Source organism: Abramis brama, assembly GCF_963993115.1.
Source record: "Abramis brama genome assembly, chromosome: 8".
Taxonomy (NCBI): Eukaryota; Metazoa; Chordata; class Actinopteri; order Cypriniformes; family Leuciscidae; genus Abramis; species Abramis brama.
In genome coordinates, this window is record NC_139970.1 from 44,286,258 (window position 1) to 44,310,227 (window position 23,970).

Below are 23,970 nucleotides of genomic sequence, written 5' to 3' on the forward strand. Positions count from 1 at the left end.
CATATATACCACAGTATTACATACAGGATCAGCAAAATGGCAAAAATAAACAGCGCTACAAGGATAGCCTTAGTCACTGGTGATATGAGAGACTGCATTTCAGTTCAATTCGCAACAGTCCACTGAGGCGCATGGATGCTCTACCATCTGAGCAGATCTTTGGGTTTTGATGGAATCTCCTGCACTAACATTCCCCGCGAATTATTCAGAGCTGAAGACATCACGAGCGATCATCCAGAGAAAGGCAGATTGTCTTGATCATGTTGGAGAGGAGAGACTCAGAGGCTCTGGTGTGGAACAGGTTGATTCGCCTTTTCAACTTCATCAAATGGAATTGTCCAATGAAGCTCTGCGTGAAGGGGAGACCGCATTGACTCTCATTGATTAATTTAGGGTTTAAAGATTTCTGGGGCGCATGTTGGGTCGTTTTGCGGAATCATTTTTGCATATGAAACCAAATGTAGGCTAAACTATGTTTTTACTTTAACAAAACACTTACTTTGTGACATGTTTATGACACAACTATAAAATTCCAAATGAGACAAATCACTGTTTCGTCAACATCTGATGGTTGATGGTGAGTGTTCGTGGTTAATGTTGCGTCGAAAAGATTGTATTTACGAGCTGAACGCACATGAACGCTACCACAGAGTCGTAAATAAGAGTGGGAAGCTCGGGATTTTCTTTAAGCCCCGATGTTTACGAGTTGGGGGCGTGTCAGTGAGAGACGTATATTATTTAGGCCTATAGCAGTGACATTGTCCGGCTTTTTTATTTACAACAAAATGCTAATTCCCGGCACAACATATAATTACATTGTAATATAACAATTTAATTGCTCGTGTGCAACGATAAAGTCTACAGCGACTTAATTAAAAACATTAAAAAAGCTAAACAGACCTGATGCACATTTTTGGTGTTTTTAGGAGTAGGGTTTAAAAAACCTTGCAGCATTTTTGTGTGTTAAATAGGCTAAGAGAATGTAGGCTACACCGCCATCTTGCTCCGACGAAAGGGAACCGACTTCCCACCTTGTAAATAAATACGAACTTCCCGGGAGGACTTTGACAATTGCTGATTTCGCGAGCGTCTAATAATGCCAGTTGAAATTCGCACACTGATTAACTTGTAAACTAAGTTAATACACTGTAAAAATGTTTCTTACAGTCGTAAATAAAACAACGATTATTGTAGTGCGTATTAAGAGAAAATATGCTAGGCTACTATATTTCAGTCTCGAAATTTCACATTTACTTGCCTTTTTTTGTGAAACTGGGCAATTTCTTGGGGAAACTGTCTCTAAGTAAATCCTACTCCATTTCCCCCCCCCCCCTACACTTTTTGTGCTTACTTACAAACCACAAAGAAGAAGAAAAAAAGAACAAAAAAAAGAACTGTTCTCTGGACTAATGTTGGAGGATCAAGTCACACCCTAGGCTACATTACATATTATGTAAACAAAGAATTTTCATTTTGTAAGTTTTACTTCATGGTTTTACCAAACCTGTTTTAAGAGATAAGCTGTTGGATTATTAACTCCTGAGCGATTTGTCCATTGCGGATCTATGGCAAGCTGTTTTAGCTTAAAATGTCCCCAGCCTCACTCGTCGTAATTCCATTCTAACTAGTAAGAATTAAATTAGAGAGCTCTACAAATATTTTTTTCCTAGACATGTCTCCATTGACTTCCATTTATGTATTTTTAATACAGAGCTCTACAATTGATTTATTAGTAAGAATTCAAATTAGAGAGCTCTACAATTCAATTCTTAATACCATAGGTCCCGATTCCACGGTCGAGCACCCACATTAGAGAGGTCTCTAATTGAATTCTTACTAGTAAAAATGCAATTATGACAAGTAACTCTGGGAACATTTTAATACATTTTTAACATTTTAATCCTATAATGCCCTTTTCACAAGATGTAAAATAACTGTCACTAGAGCGCCTTTTGAGATCAGAGGAGTGAGGTTTTACGTTAGAACGCCTATTGAGATCAGAGGAGTGAGGTTTTACTCGCACAGCGACTACTAGCTGGCCTCCGTTACACTCACCCCCCTAAACCTCACTCCCATCCAGGTCACGGCACCAATGTAACCCCTCCACCCGGGTCCTATTCGCCCTGCTCTATGCGGGCCTCGAACCCGGGTCTCCAGCGTGAGAGTCAGGCGCTCTAACAAGGAGGCTAAAAATAAGATAAAGAACAATAATATTGATCTCCTGCATTGACACCATTATGAGAACTGAACTGAGCTGGACTGACATCATGGTTTTCTCCAGAGGCTATCTATTGTAAAAAGCACTAAATAAATAAATGTGACTTGACTTGTCCTACCGTTTGTTGTAGTCCTTAAAAAGCGATTTCTGTAAAATAAAATATCTCCCTTTGCTTTGAACTTTGAGCTTCGTAACTTTGCAGATGTTGTTTATGCTCAAACAGCAACATTACACACTAACTAAAGTTAAGTTAAGTTAAGTAAGAAAAGTGAAATCATAATCAACCACCCTTTTAAGCTAAAACGGCTTGCCACACTGTTCGCCCGCTGGGTGGCTCAAGTTCAATAGTTATAGGTTTCCTAATCGTTGCGAAGGAACTTCCCCAGAGCAACGAAACGAATGAATGGAGCTGTGTCTTAAAACCTAGAGGCATGGGTGGGTTTCTAGCAAGCAGAAAGCCAAAACCGATGCCTAGGTAGGCAGCTCACTGGGTTTTAAAACAGCTCCATTCATTCGTTCGCTTCGTTGTTCTGGGGAAGTTACTTCGCATCGTTCAGGAAACGTTTATCGAGACGCGCTGTTTCGCGGGTTCGGGTGTGTGTTGCACGGAAGAGGGCAAAGGGCTTTCTGTGCATGTAACACATGGTTGAATTGTTTATGCATGTCAAGAAACACCGCTATGAATTTAAATTAGGTTTCTAAAGGGAAACGAGACAGAAGGATCAATAACCTCTCTCAACAGAAACGCCATCCACTGCGCTATATGTCTATATGCATGCTTGTTGAAGCTATGTCATGATGATATGATACAGATACAGGAGGGGGAGGAGGGGATCCTCGTGCATCCTCCGTGCATGAGACTTTACTGAGAAACAGAGTCAAACCTGCAATTGGATCCTACACAAGTCAATCCCACATGTGGGTGGGCATTAGATTCAGAGCTGCACACCCAGGAAAGTTTGTACAACAAAAGGTTGTCGGAAAGTTGCACACCAACCACATGCGTGCGAACACGAAGTGTACTACGAAAATCTACACGCGTTAAAAGCATTAAGATTCGTTTAAGACCTCATTCAGCTCAGTTTCATTCAAGCCACAATGATGTCATACGTGTGGATTTTCGTCCTTGGAAGTTTAATCGTGACTGGAGTAAAGATGCAAGGTAAGGAACAGTTTTGCCAGAAGAAAAAAAAAAAATCTTTCACGTTTTAAAGAAAAGTAGCCTACCAAAATTTGCTAACACTTTATTGTACAGTGTCATTGTTACATATGTTACATGTAGTTACTATATTAATAACTATAAATTATGCATTATTAAACCAAACCCTAATTATAACCATAGAGTAAGTACATGTAGTTACTTAATATTACTCAGTAATGTATAATTACAGTGTAACAAAGACACCTTAAAATAAAGTGTAACCCTAAGTTTCTTTGTTTTCTGCCTCCATGCTTGTTTAGTGTGTATTTATGAACTATACATGTATTAATATTGTATAAATTAATACATATCACAAAGAGAGAGTCCTAGATGAAATGGGAAGCATGCATGTCTTTGTTTAGTAGAGTGAGTCTAGATCAGCTCCAGGATCACGTGTTTGGCATAAAATGACTATTAATATACATATATATGAGTGTAAATTCAAGCATTATGAGTTATGTGTTATTGATCACTAAAATAAGACCCTGTGAGAATGACTTGTTAGACATGCTGAAGCATGAAGTCTTACCCAGCTCTTTGTACATTGTGTTCTTGACTAACAGCTTTGGCTGCTCAGTCTCTCAATGACTTCATGCATGTACAACACTTCTGAAATATTCACAGGATGGAACCAAATGTTTGGGATCAGGAGGAACGACTTTTAAAAAAGGCCATTAAAAATCTGAATATTGGGGAAACATGTTCCTTCTTAATGTCTATGGCGATTTATGGGGGTGTTTGCTGCAAATATGTGAAATTTCATCCAGATGTAGACGGGAGACACGCATTTAGTTCAACGTTGTAAATTGAGAAAGACTGAGGTGTAGTCCCAGAAATTCAATCTAGTCCCAGATGTAGACACACCCTACACGGAAAACGCATTGGAGTTACGAAAGGGATGCTTTTGATTCACCCGAGGGAGTTTGCGTGCCTCTCTCTCTCTCCCCAACACACAGCAATGTCTAATGCATTCATTCCTACAGCCTTGGAGTTTTTATTTTGCGAGGGCGACCGTCTTTGTTCACAGGCTCCTGTGTGTGTTTGTGTGGACAGGTGTGTCTCCATCCTCCTCATACTCACAGAGTAAACTTCTTTTGTCTCTTAATCTGACAACTGTGCCAAAAACCTCAAAGAGCGGCGGTTGAAATTAAAAGCCTAGGGAAGTAAATCACTTAAGTGTGTTGAATTCATTAGCAATTGTGGAAATACAAGCAGGATTTCGCTTGAATTGAAAGATGGTGGATCTGCGTCATATTATAACCCCAAAAGCGTGAAGTTCATGTGTGAGTTCCCTAATAAAACAAAGCCAATGACAGATTACACAATCTACATTTGCATTAAAACTGCAGCTGTGTCTGGTTCAGTCAAAGATCATTTTAAACCAGATCTCTTCATTAGTAGCAGACTTATTCCTCATTACATTTTAGAATAATAGTTATTTTGATATCAAAATTGTGATCACGTTATGCCTGATAACCAATTGGTACATTTTAAACTTTTTTGTCTGTAAAATAAATGAAAAATAAAGCAATAACTACTAAAATCAGTTGTTTTAAATGCAACAAGTGAGTTTGTGCATCATAACATTTAAATGTACAGTACGAATAAAAGATTTAGATCGATAAAGATGTTATTACTAGCACTATTATTTGTAATATCTGTTAATAGTCACACTTTAGATTCTAGTCAATTTTCACTATTAACTACGACTTTTGACTCAATAAACTCCTAATTACTGTTTATTAATAGTTAGTAATGTCGTTTTTAAGTTTAGGTATTGGGTGATTAAGGGATGTAGATTATGATCATGCAGAATTAGGCATTAATATGCGCTTTATAAGTACTAATAAACAGCCAATATGCATGATAATAAGCAACTAGTTAATAGTGAGAATTGGACCCTAAACTAAAGTGTCACCCAGTTAATATTATTTAATGAACTTGAGCTAACATGAAATATATAGTTGTACTTTTATTAACTAATGTTAACCAAGATTAATGGATGCTGTAATGTATTGATCATTGTTAGTTATTGATGATATTAATATTGTGATGGGATTAGTGTAAAGTCTATATACAATAACAGGTGAATTTGTGCATCGCAATATCATGAAAAATGAAAGCTTAAATTAACTCAGCATGACCAAACGTATGACTGGTGGTGTAAATGAACCAGTTTTTACTGGATTTATTAGTTGTTTGGGAATGCTAGGTTCAGTCGAATGTTATATAACGCTGTTTTTTGCCTGTTTTTCAGAGGATGGAGAGGAAGGTGCTGAGAATGGCGGTAAGTTTTGATCATAATAACTGCCAAAGCTGTTTAGCGAACACACCCTTCCCCAGAAAACTTCCTCTGCTCTCTGCCAAAGCAATAAAAAGCAGAATTGGCAAGATTTTACAGCTCTAACGTCAGGTTTATTTCACAGTACCTCATAAGAGCCGTGTGTTTATTCAAGTGAACCTTTTGACGTTGTTCAATATATCACCTGGCACACAGTAAACATGATAAATATGGGTTGCTAATTTACCTATCTCACACTCAGAGTCTCCGGCGGATGACCTTGCTGAAGCCGTTCCTGATGAAGGTGATGATAAGATTCTTATCTCTGAATAATACAGTTCACAGCCGTGCTTCTCAACTGGTAACAGGGAGGAATGATGCCAGAAACACAATTAATCAACAGATGATATTAGAATTATCAGCTTTTAAAAGTGGAAACCCTTCAAATGTCCTTCTTGGTTGTTGACGTCAAAGACTGAATTGGAAGTCAAATTAAATAGATGTCAATGTACACAGACAGCCCTCATGCCTAAAAACCAGCAGCTAAATGAGAAACAAAAGAAAATATGACGTAGATGATATAGGATATGGGTTTGTTATTGTCGCTACTTGATATCCAACAAAACAAATCTGCGTCCTGAGGCGAAACCAGTTGAGAACTATCAATCTACATCATATAACTAAAAGAGTGAGATCTCTATCATGGGAGAAATTTGCGGGTGTGATTGAATTTACAGGAACGTCTCTATCGCATTTCATTCGTGTTGTTGAAAGGATTACGCGTCCTATAGATGCCCATTTCTGATGAAGTGCAGATGTGGGACAAAATATCACTTTAATACACCTTTGTACTGTAATATCTCGGACCTAACTAGGAAGTTGGTCCATTCTTTGCTGTTTCTTACAGATGTATTTTGATATTACACCATTCTGCTGGAAGAAACATATTCTAATATAAAAGTTGCACGAAAAAAAAATATATATATTTTTTTTTTAACGGCTTCAACTGAAATAATGTTCAACCAAACTACACTGAGTTATAGGAACTTCATAATTTGTAGCATAAACACAATTTTTTACATTTAAATTAAATAATTCAATCCAGTCCTGTACAACAATGTTATCAAGAGAATTTAATCAAGTGACTTATTTATTTTTTAAACTTACACTACCAGTCAAAAGTTTAATGTTTATGAAAGAGTCTCTTCTGCTCACAAAGCTGCATTTATTTGATCAAAATACAGTAAAAATTGTGAAATATTATTACAATGTAAATCAGCTGTTTTCTGATTTGACACATGATCCTTCAGAAATCACTCTAATATGATGATTTGCATATTTTTTGTGGAAACCATGTGATACATTAATATTCAATAGTTTGGGGTTTGTAAATTGATATTGATTTAAATTGATAAAGTGTCAGTAAAGACATTTATAATGTTGCAAAAGATTATATTTCAAATAAATGCTGAACTTTCAATTCATCTAAGAATCCTGGAAAATAAAATGCATCACTATTTCCACACAAATATGAAACTGTTTTCAACATGGATAATAACAAGAAGTGTTTCTTGATCATCAAATCCTCATATTAGAGTGATTTCTGAAGGATCATGTGACACTGAAGACTGGAGTAATGATGCTGAAAATTCACAGGAATAAATTACACTTTACTATATATTCACATAGAAAACAGCTGATTTACATTATAATAATATTTCACAAATTTTTACTGTATTTATGATCCAATAAATGCAGTCTTGGTGAGCAGAAGAGACTCTTTCATAAACATAATATTTTTTTAATGATTCCAAACTTATTTACAACACAGATGTACACTTGCTCTCTTGGCACACACACACACACACACACACTATTAAGACTCCTCAGATCCTTCAGTCATTACGCAGAACAGTTTACACAGCGTCCTGTAAAACGGCCTCATGTTCTCAAGCAATGGATACGATCAGATGCCGTTCTCGAGACGTGTGCCCGTATCATTAATGATTCCCCACCATTTCTAACCGTTGGCAGACATTTCTGGCTTTCTCCAAATATAAACCACTGACCAGGTTTTGTGCTCTGGAACGCCCTGTTCTAAACTTCATCTTTGTTCAGAGCATGAAGTGAACTTTTTGTCGTGAAGCTCTCAAAGGCACCGATTCAGAGTTGTTGTTTGCTTTTTTCAGTAACTAGTTAAGAACTGTCTTTCTTCCACCAGCATTTCTTTCTAATGCTGTAATGACTAATGGGCCTGTTCTTCGACTCATGCTCTGAAAACACATATTAAAAGTGTTTAGAGCGTTTTAGATATATTTACTCAGAGTTTAAAGGTATAGTTTACATCAAAAGACACCTTCATTTGGGCATCTGTGATTGTATCATAAGTTCTTATCGGGGTTAACTAAAAATGAAAACTTTTTCTGCGTTTTGGCCGTTCAGTTACACTACAAGAGCGTTTTGGGGGCCTGACAACGCAAACTATTGAAAATGGGTTTCAAAGTGTATGTTTTCGAAAACGATACCTTTATAGTCTCCTTGTAAACTACAAAAACAAGAATTTGTTAAAGCGGTGATGTCATGTACATGCGTGTCACATGTTAAGTCTATAGAAATCCTATGTCTATATTTACAAAGTGACATCACCATCTACTGGCCTGACAACAGAATACAGCGTTTTTAGTTGTTTGCGCGGGTGAATGATTATTGTTTTGACAAACAAGTTGTTAACTAGAAATAGGAAAACTAAAACTGAACTACAATGATTAAAAATCATTGTCAGTAATTAAAATAAAGCTGAAATAAAATATATCAATAACATTTAACAAAAAAAATTAAATATTGCAGAAAAGTTGAAGCACTAAAATGACCAACTGGAAATAAATACAAATTAAAACTGAAGTAAAACTATTAAAAGTCATGGTTACACTTTATTTTAAGGTGTCATTGTTACAGTGTAATTATATGTCATTATGCATAATTTACTGTTATTACTATGGTAAGTACATGTAACATATGTAACAAGGACACTGTAAAATAAAGTGTTACCAAAGTCGTTTTCATTAAAATAAAGCTGAAATAAAATATAACTATTAAATTAAAAATGAGAAATATTGCCTAGAACTAAAGTTACTAATTATATAAAAAACTAAAACTAAGTCATTTTCAGTAATTCAGATAAAGCTGAAATCAAATATAACGATTCAATTAAACAAAAATGAGAAATGTTGCCTAACTGAAATAAGTTGAAGTTGAAGAAGTACAGTCGCTAAATGGAAATAAATAAAAACTAAACTGAACTAAAACTATTAAAAATCATTGTTAGTAATAAGCTGAAATAAAATGAAACAAAAATAAGAAATGTTGCAGAAAAGTTGAATCACTAAAATTACTAACGGTCTGGAAATAAAAATGAAAACTGAACGAAAACTATTAAAAGTCGCTTTCATGAATTAAAATAAGAAAATTGAGAGGAAGATTATCACTAAAGAGTGACATAAAAACATAATTTCACTGTATAAAAGTATATGATCAATAAGTTATGACAACATATGTTTTTACAACTCATCAAAATAAGCGATTTCAAGATTCAATACAAGAATCAACTCATTTTTCAACTCAAGTTCAAATTCATGTCATTTTTAAGTCAGTTTAATTCATTTAAGTTGAAATGACTTAAACATCCAAGTTGACTGTGCTTAAAAATTGAAGGCAGCAACTTTTACTACAGAGTTGAGTTTAAAACACTTGCTTTTTTGATCATGAAAGTGCAGGAAACAACACGAGAACGAGTAAATACGATCCTTTAAGATAATTTATTATTCTATCCACTTTCTTCAGTGATGTTTCCGTGTAATGATGTTTGTGATGGTAAATGTCTTCAGCTCTTATTGTATTAATATTAAGCTAGTGTCATTTGATATTGGTAATGGACGGCTCTTGTGAACGTGATACGGGGGGCCTTGAACAGGTTTGTTCTTGATAAACTCAACGGCTGAATGTTTCTAATCTTACAGTAGAAACTCAGAACTGTCCTGACATGTAACATATGGATTATATATATATATTTGCAGACAACACACCCGCGGAAGATTTACCGCCTGCTTCAGACGACGGAGAGCGTGAGTATCTGATTTATCGTCACCTGTGCGTTTGAGGAAAGATGAGCCAAAGGTTGTGTTTCGCTCGAGGCGCGAGTGAGGCGCCACGTGTTAAAGTATGAGGTCTGAAAACCACTGATGTCACTGTGAAAACGTATATGATCAATATAAGTTATGACAACATATCTTGTTACATTGCTTTAACTCTTCAAAATAAGTAAAGCAGTTTTCATCTTTTTTTAATAAGTTATACAAGATTCAACTCATTTTTTTAAGTCAGTTTAATGTAATTTAAGTTGAAATGACTTAACCATCCAAGTTGATTGTACTTAAAAATTTAAGGCAGCAACTTTACACTGTAAAGATTTGAGTTCACTGAAATTAAAAATTTAGTTAATACAATAAAGGAGATTGGTTTAATAAATAGAAACTCCAAATATTATGTTATCTGAACCACATTAACTTAAAAAAGGAAGGTACCTGGTTGCCTTATGCCAGGTTCAGATTACACGATTTCTTTGTCTGTTATGATAATCACTAGCCGCGTTTCCATCACCCTTCAAATTGCGCAAATTGAAATTGCGAATTGAAAATACGCCCAATGGAAACACATGAATTTCGCACAAACTCCCATTTATCGCAAAAAAGTTTTTCCGCTCGCATGAGGTTTTTTTTTTGGCAATTCGAAAAAGAAATATTCCGCAAAACTGCGATGGAAACAGTTTTTGTGCATGTACAGGTCACCTGACGTAGATGACGCGGTGTGTTTGGACAGAATACGAGACTGAGTTCTTTATTAAACTCATATAAGACAAAAGAATTACAGGATTAATAGAATAATGGATTCTAAACCTCAAATAAATGCCACAATCAAGACCTCACAGCAGTTCTGAGTGAGAAACACCCAGAAACTCCTCATATGAGCCGCTCACAGCTATAATAAGGGTCGTTCCTCACCATTAATGCTTGAAAACACACATACATCTCCTTCAATTAATAATAATGGCCAGTGCAGTGGCTGGGATATAGTACATAAACCCATAGATATCCATATAAAGGCTAGATGTCTTATGGCGGAGTCACTTCCGGCATCACCGGCGGCCATCTTGCCACAGGGAAGCTGTGAATTAAGGTGAGTGATCAGCACGCACACAAATCCTCTTATCTCGCTGAAATCTTTACGGATTTACAAACGGTTTGGTTTCTTACAAACATTATTAAAGTGGCTATAATTCTTTCATATGGAAGTCCATTGTTATAATTATTCATATGTATGCAGTATCATAACTACATCTCTGACGTTTATAACAAACCAAACCGTTTGAAAATCGGTAGAAAATTTAGCAAGTTATGGTTATTTAAAAGTACATGCACCATGTTACGAGTGAGCGAGCACCCTGTGGTAAGATGGCCGCCGTGTGCGGACGTCGACCTCCATTAGCCAGCAGCGCGCACGAGACATCTAGCCTTTATTATATGATATCTATGCATAAACCTACCAACGTCCTTTGCAATGGTTTTTGGAATGATTTTACTTATCGCGAGAGGAAAAATGAAGTTTTAGTCGCGTAACATCGGTTAATGGAAATGCCGTCATTTCGCAATAGTTTTTTGTCGACATTTAGAAAAAAAACGCAAAAGTTTTGCGCAAATCTGTAATGGAAACGCGCCTACTGTGTCAGATTAGCCGGTTTTGACTCCTAAAATCTTGTGTCATGGACAAGAAACATGTCAGACTACGGGCGTGTCTAGGATAAGCCCCGCCTCCCCTGAGAAATGATCTGTCCATCTGATGATATATTAGAAACGAAAAATGTTCGCTATTTTTTTGCTAATTCTGACCTTGTGTTCTCCTTCAGATCAAGGTTCATAATGGGACCGTTCGGTATTTATGGAATGGACCACTGGTGGAAAATAGGGGAGGGTCATGTCTGTTTATTCTTTGTTGAGGGGAGGGTCATCCAACTTTTGTATTCATGAAAACAGCAACATTTCAAAGTGGCTTGTTTTGTGCATATTTTTCCATCGCTAGCAGATGGGTCTGATGGGTCTCTTCTGAAATGGCCACCATAACAGTGGAGTGTGATGAAAGCAGAGGTTAACGCCTGTTTCACACATAGGCCGACTCTGTGTGCAGTGTGAATGCGGTGCAGGAGCAGCTCACGCTATAGTGCTTCACATATCCTGAGTTTGCAGTGCGTAAACCACGGCTGTACCACACACACACACTCACTATTTTTAGTTCAAATCCAAGTTATCAGCAACTTTTATTAAACAAAAGTTTTGTCAACATTGCGATTCTCTTTGTACACATATACACTCTTTAATAGACGTATTCACGTTTAAACACAATTTAAACAACGTATCATTCAATGCATTACTTATATATAGATTTATATATTAAGTTGCTCAAGCAAGTGGGAAAATATTTAAACGTACTAATATTAAAATCGCAAACATTTTAAATTAAAACTTAAAATTGACAAAAATTCGTGCCTTTTCTTTTGCATTTCAATTTTAATATAATAAATCTTGCATGTCACAAAGAACTTGTTTTTCCACCTCCACGAATGAGACGAGTGCTGTTCATTGTCGCCTTGTTAAATTGTAGTTTTCCTTGCTTTACCCCGGTCTTAAAGTAAAAAGATGACTGTGAAAAATAGTAGTATTTGATTAAATACATTTATATAAGTTGACTATATATCTCAAAACTCCTCCGGTAGTCCCTTAAATAAAAAACAAACAGTCCCTAATCAGAACGTTAATTAAAAAACTGTAGCCTATTGCTTGTCTTATGAATCTTATAAGAGGCTACAAGTATTAGCCTGGTTCTACCAGACTCTCGTACATTTCATTTGTACAGAGAGTCTGGCCTCTCTCCATTGAGAAACGTTTACTTCCTTGAAGGCGGGTTCTCTGTTAAAGTTCAAAACTATTGGATCTGCCCAGAGTCACTCAGGATCTGCCATAGCCAATCGCTAACGTGTGGTCGTCCGAAAGATCAGAGGATTATGTTTAGAATAAGATGTCTATCTTTTATAAAGTTTATAAAGCGACGAGAATACTTTTTGTGCGCAAAAACAAACAAAAATAACGACTTTATTCCACTATTCATTTCCTTCTCTCTGTTCCTCGAGTCTTGATAGAGCAGCGCGTCTGTGTTGTACGTCACATGTAGGCTCACTATTGGCCGACGCTAGTCATGTGTGTGATCACATCAACGTCATCGTTCTCAGCCACTCCCTCTGTTCGCTGATTGGTCCTACAAAAAATTGATTTCTGGAAACCTAAGAATATACAGCAGTCCCAGACGTAGTACTGAAGGAAAATGAAATTGAGCGGAAGTGCGTAGGAGGGCGCAGCCAGGCTATACAAGTATAGCTCCTAACTGGCGAATTTAAGAGAAACTCCTAAAAATAATGGGCGTGTCACTTTATTTCCATAAGCACGTCTACGTCTGGGACAGCTTAGAAGAACAAACAAATGAATTTACCTCTTGTCTATACAGACGTGACTTCAGATTCGTTTAAAAACTCTCTCGTCCTTCTCGGGAGCCTATACTCGTGTAGCACGTCTTCTCACAAGCAGACATCTGTCACTCATCATCAGGCAATCACAGTGATCTGATAAATATGAATCTGTCAATAATAAAAATAATAATAATATCATCATCATATTATTAATGTTGACCTGGTTTAACTAACTGTTCAGTGATAGCCCTATAGTCTAATAGGAGTCCTGTGCCTATCTCTGGGTTGCTGGCTTAGAAGAAGATCTGCACTGAAACAGATTGTGTGTAGTATAGCTTCATTTTGTGCCGATTTGTCAATTGTTTATGTTGCCCCCCCAAACAAGCCAAACCCCCCCCCCCCCCACCACCCCCCAATGACATCCTGGTAACCCCTCTGCTACACGTTGCTTCCCGACAAGTCATTGTGTGCCGTCTCACACACACTCACACACACACTCACTTGCACACATACATACATACTCACTCACTCACTCACACACACTCACACACACACTCACTCACTCGCGTGAACACATACACACTCACTTGCATAGACTCAATCGCACACACACTCACTCACTCACTCACTCACTCACACACACACACACACTCACTCACTCGCGTGAACACACACACTCACTTTCACACACTCACTCGCACACACACTCACTCACTCCGTGCACAATCGCACACATACATACACACACACACACACACACACACTCACTCGCACACTCATTCACACACATAGATACACACGCACTCATTTGCGCGCACACTCACTCGCACACACTCACTCACTCACATACACACACACACACTCACTCATTCTCACACATAGATACACTCGCACTCACTTGTGCGCTCACTCACCCTCACTTGCACACACACACACACACACACACTCACTCGCACACACTCACTCACTCACATACATACACACACACACACTCACTTGCACACACACACACACACACACACTCACTCACTCGCACACATAGATACACTCGCACTCACTTGTGCGCTCACTCACTTGCACACACACACACACACTCACTTGCACACACACACACACACACACACACACTCACTCGCACACACATACACACACACACACACACACTCACTCGCACACACTCACTCACTCACACACTCACTCACTCTTGACTGAACCCGTCATGGAGGGCCGAAAAAAATTAAACATGCTAGTCTTTTTATCGTGGCGCCCGTTCTCGTTTACGAATCCCCACGACACTCTGCGTCAAACCGGTCGAGTCGTGTAATCTGAACCAGGCATTCAACTTTTGAGTTAATAAAATAAAGGAGATTGGTTTCATAAATAGAAACTCGAAATAATATGTTATCTGAACCACATTAATTATCTAAGTTGATTTGACAAAAGATAAAAAGTTGTGATTACAAATCATGAAAATATAATATTTCTACAGTGCAGGAATCAGTAATGTTCAGATCTAGTGTCACGTCTCTGACTGTGATTGTGTTACAGACGCTGAACCTCCAACTAAAGAAACAGGGGATAAAGTTGTGGATGAAGTCACAGATCCTACAGGTACACACACACACACACACACACACACACACACACACACACACACACACACACACACACACACACACACACACACACACACTGAAATAAAGCACTTTACAGTGATTTTACCATTAATAAGAGGTGTAGCTAAACTAAAACACACTGTTGTTCTGCAAATGAACAGCCAGAACACATTAAGGGTTTTCTGTGAGAGCGGTGTGTGTTAGCAGCCGCTAAGTTAATAACTAATGATCTTTACAATGGAAGTGAATCAATCAAAACTAACTTTATCTGGACAATAACTTTATTCTAGATCTGCTGTAAAGCCTAAACAATCTCTGTTACTGTAATCTCCTGTTATCACTGTAAAGCTGCTGTGAAACATCTATATTGATAAAGCGCTGTATAAATGAAGGAGACTCGACTTGACTTGATTTAAAACTAGTGCTGTCAATCGGTTAAGAAAATTAACTCACTTAATCACACATTTTTTCTGTGATTATTCGCGATTAATTGCAATTAAAAACACTTACGTTTTTATAGGTTTACATTAGTTTATATATTTTATAATGTAATAATTTCACAGTTAATCTCCACATTAATGTAGAGACAACATAAAGACAGTATATTTTAAATACTTGTACAGAAATGTAATAAAGTTATCAAACAGTCTGCACTGCATAAATTATAAATGAAATATAGACTAATCCTTATTAAAGCTACAGAAGTACTTTAGTCAAGAGCAGAGTCATTTTCTCTGTTTCCTTTGTTCTTTGATTGCGTTATTGTTCGTTCAAGCGCGAAAGAAACGTTTTCTGGCGCGCTGTCTGTGTGCATGATACTGCGCGTCGTGTGTGTGTGTGTGTGTGTCATGACTGGACATTTAAAGGCAGCGCTTTCTCTTTTGTCTTGTCCCACTTGAATGGTTTAAAAGCATTTGCATGAATAAGAGCCCGAAAACAACATCAAGACTTTGTAAAAGGGCATAAAAGGTCCTCTTTAAAAGTTGTTTTCATAAAACTGAAATAAAATAAAATATAAATATTACCTTAAAAACTTCATGTGGCTTTCAAAAATGACCAAATGTGGCTTTCAGTCAAATGAATGTAAATTATTTTAGTTTGATAATGATAATTTTGTATTTTTAAGGGATTTTATGATACTAAATTATATTTATGCAGTAGTTATAATCCATTTATTCACTTTTTGAGCATAGACCTGAACATTTCCAGCTTAAACTCTCATAGATATTTAATGCTTTGGATCACAGACTGAAGTTTGGTCTCTTTGGAAAGACGAAACTAGGCAGATGAAAAAAGGTAAAAAAATGTGAACTTAAAAAAAGGTGATAGAATTTCAAAATTACAAAATAAAAAATTCTATTTTTAATTTTTATATTAATTATATTTATTTTCCTAAACAGGTTGTACTCTAAAAATGTGAGAAATCAAATCCATAAAAGTTGTGTTCCAAATTTGAGGTTGATCCAAAAAATGAGCTTTCAGTGATATTTTGTTTGGCCAAACGCTTCCACTAGACGAAATTCGTTTCCCATTCATTTCATTTTTGACCACTCAGATTAAAAGTGTGACTATTTTTTCAGGACCATTTACCTTTTTGATTCATGTCCGTGATTTTTATGTGTGTGTTCACATAGAAGCGCCAAAACTAAGTTTTGTACCAATTTCATTGAAGTTTTGTTTTGAAAAAAAACAAAACATAAATTTTTTCAGTCAAAAAATGACCGAACAGCACCAGAGGGTTAAACAGAAATCAGAAATGTTACCTTTCGCAACTAAATGAAATAAAGTTGCTAACTGGAAATAAATAAAATTGAAAACTGAAGTAAAACTAATTAAAAATCAAAATTAAAAATTAAAAAAATTTTCAGTTATTGAAATAAAGCTGAAATAAAATAAAATAAAAATATTAGATGAAAAACTTAAACTAATTTTTTGGCAACTTGAATTACGTTTGAAAATAAATAAAACACTGAAATAAAAATAAATTAAACCTAAATAGAAAGATAAAAAACGAATACAATGACAAACACAAACAACATTACTAAAAATTAAGGTAAAATTAAAATGAAAACTATAATTATAAAAATAAAAGCTATTTGGCTCAATGCAATATGCAGTTTGATGAAAGACTACAATGATTAATAATAATCAGAATATTCTGCCAGGTAACATAGTCTGTTAGTCAATGCATTCATACAGAATGCATATTCATCAGAGTCGATATAATGATACACCTTGAAATATTGTGATTTATTGTCTTTTGTGTTGTTAATAGAGACAGAAGCTGAAGAGACAACGCTTGATTCAGGTACAGGTTTCCAATACTAGACTAGTGTCAACACACTTATAACGCCTGAACAAAACTAAATCACCACATCACCCAGATCTGCCATGTTTGAAGGTTTTCATCTCGTGTGTGTGTGTGTGTGTGTTTCCCAGGTGCTGCCGAGGACGAGCAGCCAGCGACAGAAAAACCAGCAGGTAAATATCACTGAAATAAAGAGACACAAATAACAGACGATAACAAGGAGATATAATATAATAAAAACATGAATATTAAAATCAGGTGTAGAAAACCTGGATATACAGCAGTGGCCAAAAGTGATGTTTGTTTTTAATGACCCTGTATGTTCAATGAAACCATCCAAATATAAGGAAAATATTTTATATTTTTTTAATATTTTAAATATGAGGGAAGAAAAAATACTAAGCTTGGTAAAGTAATTTATTGGACAAAACTATTTGGCAAAAAAGTCAAACTACAGCTACAGGTTTGATTTTAGTATGCAAAAAAAAAAAAAAGCATACATTGATTACAACATAATCATAATCAAATTAATATTTCGTTGGTTCTCTTGTTTTTGCATGTGTTCATAATTTCTTTGAATGACAGTCTGGCCAGAAATGTTTCATGTTTCATAGCGTTATTATCACTAATAAAACATCGACTGCAAGCACAACTACACAATATGACTACAATATCTTATATAATATTTGAATGAAGGATGCAGATGTGAATTTTCCTAAGCATCACTTTTGGACGCTAATGTATTAGAAAATTAAAAAAGGGCCTGTAAGAATCATGAACAAAATCAAGGGAATTTCTCAGAGATAATTCTAGTTATCCTCAGCCTTAAAATATTCCATCGCTAGAAGTTGCTCTTTCCGTATAAGAGGATTTTTAAACTATCCTGTAATCATGAAGGACTGGAAAAGTCATAGAAATTCATCGGGCCTGTAATAATAATGTGGTTTTGACTATTACATTTTTTGCCGTTTCGGTAAGAGTCAGTATAGCCGAGATGTAGTGAAAAAACAGATGCAATGTTTAATATGTTGCTCGTGAAACACTAAACACAATAACAGTGAGTCGGACAATCATCCCGTTCACACATTCCTCCAGGATCGATGTTATCAAATTAAGTGATGCTATAACCACACATATTTCAAATAAACAGTGATCATCATATGCATCTGACTCATATTTCCCTGACTTTGCTTCATCAGCTGAAGAGGAACCTGCTGAAGAAGAGGCTCCCACTGAAGCAGGTAGAAACACGACACTTCTCTCCACATGTCTTTCCACCAGCTCTGCTCAAAGTGTGTGTGTTATTGACACTTGTGGCGAGTGCTTTGGCAGTCCAGCTTTGTGGCATTCTCAAATTGCTTTCCCAAAAAGGTATCTGGGACATTTTTCTTCCCAAACTCATCCTTATTTAGTTTTTTCCCCAAGCTTATAATAGTAGGGTGCTCTTTTTTTCTTTTTTATGCTTTTTTTCAAATATTCACTTTCATATAGGGTGTAATAGAGCTGTTTATGAATGTAAAAGGTCTGCAAGGTTTTAACGATCAGATAAAGTTATTGTCACCCAAAAGAAAGATTCGATTCTGAACTGCAGAAACGAGTCGTCAGTTTTTTTGTTTTGTTACATACCTGTGTAACAACGTAACATATTTGCATAATGGTCTTCATTGGCTGTCGGTGAACGATGTCTACTTAGCTCCGCCCTCAAACACTAGTTATATCTGAGACTGGAAGAGTTTGGATCGTGTTGTTCAAATCCACTTTGACGATATTGATACGGTAAAACCCACGCCATCGTTTCTGAGATGAAATTCAAATTTGCTAATGGCCGTTTCATTTTCAACACGCGCTGTAAGCGGTCGACCAATCACAACAGACTGTGCCGTCTGACCAATCAGAGCAGAGCATCTCTCAGAAAGGCGGGGTTTAGAGACTGAATCTTTGATCGTACTGTTTCAGACACTGAGAAATGAGCTGATGCTGCTAATTATGAGAAAATTAAAGTGTTTTTTGACTTTGGATGCATGTAAATCAATTGTAGGAGACTCCAAAACAAAATTAGGAACCTTTAAAATAGCATAAACGGGGCTGAAATATTATGTTTTTATGTTGTCAATTCATATTTGTCTACAAAACTCATTTCTAAAGAATTTACATCAATGGAAATATACATATAATATAATATAATAATAAAAATTACGTGTGCATGCAAAAAATATTCAATCCTAAATTTAAGATTTATGTATTTGAATTGCATATAACATTAACTTGTGTTTAACAATTGAATAAACTTAATGTGATGCATATTTGTCAGTCATAGATAAATGAAACAGGTTATATTTCTGCGATTGTTCTAAACGTGTTTTAAATACGCAATAACCAGATATATTTATAATCAATACATCCAATTTCTTTCAACCTCATACTGAATATTGCTTGTTCCACAACTAGTCATATTCATACCTTTTAACTGAATAATATGTTTTCACAACGAACAGATGTATGCTGAATCTAAGCCATTTGAATAAATGCATTTTGAAAATATGATTATTTACATCAAATCAAATAGATGCAAATAAATAATAAACTGTTTTTTTAGTGCAACTTCATTTATGCATGACATTAAGTTTTTAGTGTATGTTAACGGTGTAATGCAAATGGATGGACATTTTATATGCAATTCAAAGCCTAAAATATTTTTTGAGTGCGACTTAAAAAACATATTGTACTGATCATTGTTTTTTTCTTTGTCGTACAGTAGATAAAGCCATCGCACCTGAAACAGGTTGGCAGAAAGTTTATATTATGTTTTTGCACGTACTGTACATTTGTAAACTGCTGTTTTAAGATTATTTTAAGTTTACAGACGTTGAATACTCGCTTGCTTTGGTTTTCAGAAGCTGATCCACCGGCTGAAGAGACTGACCTTACTGAACAAGGTTTCATTTATTCTTTTATCTCTCAGTTCGGTCTTATCTTCTTTATCTCACAGTTTGATCTTTTCAAAGCCACAAGTTGACGTCAGATATAAACTTTGCTTTGTTTTTGTTACATAGAAACAAAACGTTTTTATTAACAACTTTTGATAGCCACAGTTAAACTATAACAGAGTCATTGCATTACTGTAATGTTATATAAATGGTTACATCAATCTTGAGATATTAAAAAAATGTCTGATTTCATTAAAGAAGTTCTTAACAAGTTCTTATACACATGCACTGCAAAAAATGATGTTCTTCCTCAGTGTTTCTGTCTTGTTTTCCAGCACAAATATCTAAACATTCTTAAATCAAGATACATTTACTGGAGAAGCAAAATGACTGAAGATATTAAGACTTGTTTACTGAGTTAAAGTGAGTTAAAATAAGAAAAAAAATCTGCCAGTGGAGTCAGAAAAATAATCTTGTTTTATTTATTTATTTTAAGCATAAACTCACTTTTTTTCAGTAAACAAGACATATAGACGCAAGTGTGTTTTGCTAGTTTCAGCCCGACGCAGTTTTCATTTTTACGTCCTGCGCCGCGTTGTTTAAATAGCAAATGCATTTGTTCGCCCATGGGCCGCTGGTCTGAAAACTGTTCAATCTGTCCAGACTGCGGGCGAAGACTAAAGTACGCCATGTTCTGGTACGTGAGCTGCTTTATGCTGATGATGCTGTCTTTGTTGCCCACTCAGAGGCAGATCTACAACTACTCTGCTCATCTTTTGCCACTGCATGTCTAGAGTTTGGTTTGCAGATTAGTCTTAAAAAGACAGTTATCCTTGCCCAACCTGCAACCCTGAACCCTACAGTATACATTAACAACACATGTCTATCTGTGGTAGACAAATTCACCTACCTGGGTTCCACAGTATCAAACAACAATAACCTTGACGCAAAGCACCTTGGGAAGGCATCATCAATGTTTGGAGAATTGAGCAAGCGTGTCTGGCACAACAAGAACCTCTCATTGCTCCTCAAAGTCTGTGTATACCATGCATGTGTACTTAGCACCTTACTATATGCAAGTGAGACATGGACAACATACAGGAGGCACGAACATCGCCTTAACGCCTTCCATGTTCGCTGCCTTCGCTCCATACTGGGTGTATGCTGGAAGGACCATGTGCCAAACTCTGTCATACTTGAGAGAACTGGTTCCAGTGAACCATCCGACTGGGCATATTTATCGAATGAATGACACCCGCCTCCCAAAAATCTTGCTATATGGCGAGCTGGCAAATTCCCCCCTGCAAACATGGTTGCCCCCATCTATGTTTTAAAGACGTCATTAAGAGGGATCTTCAGGCCTTCTCCATCAACCTGGACAACTGGGAGGCACTTGCAAATGACAGACCCAACTGGCGCGCAGAAATTAACAACGGCCGCAGGGACTCTCAGGAGGCCTACAAGTCATTTCTGGAAGAGAGACGCTCAAAACAGGAAGCAGTTCGTCGCACTCGACATGGATGGCCATAGTAGTAGTAGTATAGGCTTATTACACACACACTCTGCTTATTAAACACACAGGGACGCACAGCGGCACACAAACATGCCAAATATTAACATTAAAAGGATTACAATGTAAAAGATTATTATCGTGTACATAAAGATATGGTGAATCCGGCTTGTCCCGTAGATGTTCTGCTTGCGCACTTTGACTTATTTCAGCACGACTGCAGCGGCGGAGGTCTTCATTCCCGCGCGGCTTTATGGAGCGTGTTTTTTTATTTTAGCAAAAAAAGTGTTTATTCAATTGATTTGTCCAATGTTTTTGAACTGACAAAATGTAAAAAAATAAATAAATAAATAAATTAAAAAAAGAAAAGAAAAGAAAAGAAAAGAAGTTGAGACTTTTACAGTGCAGCATAAAAACTTTAAGGGCCCTATCTTACACCCAGCGCAATGCAGCGCCAAGCGCGACACAAGTGTGTTTTGCTAGTTTCAGCCCAACGCACTTTTCATTTTCACGTCCTGCGCCGCGCTGTTTAAATAGCAAATGCATTTGCGCCCATTTGTTCGCCCATGGTCTGCTGGTCTGAGAACGAGTGTGTGTTCTGGCGCATTGTTGAGCGTTGCTATTTTGAGGAACTGAAATAGACTGAACCATTGACCAACTGAAACCTGCTCTAAAGTCAATGGCAAATATATATTTGTTGTTATTTAAAGGTTTTTGTTGTTATTTTGTTGTTATTTATTGTCGTTAGTAATGTGCGCCTATAGGCAGGTCCACACCGTGCGTACACTCTGCTTATTAAACACACACTCTGCTTATTACACACACAGGGACGCACAGCAACACACAAACATGCCAAATATTAAAAATAAAAGGATTACAATGTAAAAGATTATTATTGTGTCCATAAAGATATGGTGAATCCGTCTAGTCCCGTAGATGTTCTGCTTGCGCACTTTGACCTCGCGCACGAGCAGATCCGTCTGTGCTCTGGAGACGCGTTCGGTCTTTCCACTATCAGATTCCGTCATGTAAACAGCGAATCCGCCATGGGCGAGCGCAACTGGCATTTAAAGGGAATGGGAGATGAGACTCTGATTGGTTTAACGCACGTTACACCCAAAACACACCCATTACTCATTAAGAGAATAGAGACAACCCTTTTAGACCAGCGCCGGGAGCACCGACCATTTTTCCCGTTGTTAAACTAGCAAAAGTGGATTCGGACACGCTCTAAGTGAACTTGCGTCCTGCGCTTTAGACCATGAGCTTAGATCGTTAAAATAGGGCCCCTAATATCTTAATTCATTTAGCTTTTCCAGTAAATGTATCTTGATTAAGAATGTTTAGATATTTGCACTGGAAAAAAAGACAGAAATATGAAGTAAGAAAAGCATTTATTGCAGTGAACATGTTTTCCCATCTTTATCATCACAGATCTTTGTCTTGTTCGCTGGTTTAGACTACATCTGAAAAGAACATCTGTTTCTCTTTATCAGAAATCACGGCAGAAGAAGCTACAGGTGAAGTAGAAGAACAACCAACGCCAGAGAGTCCAGACCAAGAGGAACCGGTCCTGGAGGACCCGGTCCAAGAGGAACCGGACCAAGAGAAACCGGACCAAGAGGAACCGGACCAAGAGGAACCAGATCAAGGTAACAAGGAAATGTCATAAACATGCATTTTTAAGAATATTTCCTGTCTGAATGCTTTTGTGTGTGAGAGAGAATGCTGGAAATGATAAAAAATAGGCGTGAGGATTCAATCAGTCTCTTTGTAAAAATGGATTGACGTATTCCTCAGGTTCATGGATCTGTTACAAAACCTAGTGTTGCCTATTTTAAGACATCATAATAAGATATCACATTTTGACCAGATTCAAAGGCAGAATCACATCTATCCTTCGAAACTGAATTGAAATGAAATCAATATTAAAATTATTGTAAGAACCCAATCTAATTAGAAATAGATACAGTGTTGTGCGTTTTGTATTTTTATGGAAACTTGTTTCTGCCACGGAATAAAAAAAGTAAAAAAATGGTACTTGCGACTTTTTATCTCAGATATAATGCAATTGTGAGATAAAAAGTCATAGGACATTTTTCACAGTTATTAACTCTTTCCCCACCAGTGTTTTTTAAACAGTGTTTTCATTTGCACAAAACTTTTATTGTTCCCCACAATATTTTGTTATATAATTATGTAAACAGTCAATATATGAAAAGAAGGAACAGAGCCTCTGCTTTAAAAAAAAAAACTAGCTTCATGCATTCTTTTTGTATCTACACTTGAATGTGAGTAAGTTTGGTTAGAAAAAGCAACATTTTGAAGAAAAGCTGAGA

The 23,970-nt window shown here is 36.5% G+C and overlaps 1 protein-coding gene across 1 annotated transcript in view; it reads left to right on the top strand.

Moving 5' to 3' along the window:
• The first annotated feature begins 3,163 nt into the window (after positions 1-3,163).
• LOC311087991 (uncharacterized protein) overlaps positions 3,164-23,970 on the top strand; it is a 32,547-nt gene continuing 11,740 nt past the window's right edge. Inside the window, exons 1-11 of the mRNA XM_084121597.1 lie at positions 3,164-3,380; positions 5,677-5,706; positions 5,963-6,004; positions 9,774-9,821; positions 14,819-14,881; positions 17,162-17,194; positions 17,326-17,367; positions 18,394-18,435; positions 19,950-19,976; positions 20,089-20,130; positions 23,128-23,283. Of these exons, the coding sequence (XP_083977723.1) occupies positions 3,317-3,380; positions 5,677-5,706; positions 5,963-6,004; positions 9,774-9,821; positions 14,819-14,881; positions 17,162-17,194; positions 17,326-17,367; positions 18,394-18,435; positions 19,950-19,976; positions 20,089-20,130; positions 23,128-23,283 (589 nt within the window). The 5' untranslated portion in view covers positions 3,164-3,316. The remainder of the gene's footprint in view (positions 3,381-5,676; positions 5,707-5,962; positions 6,005-9,773; positions 9,822-14,818; positions 14,882-17,161; positions 17,195-17,325; positions 17,368-18,393; positions 18,436-19,949; positions 19,977-20,088; positions 20,131-23,127; positions 23,284-23,970) is intronic.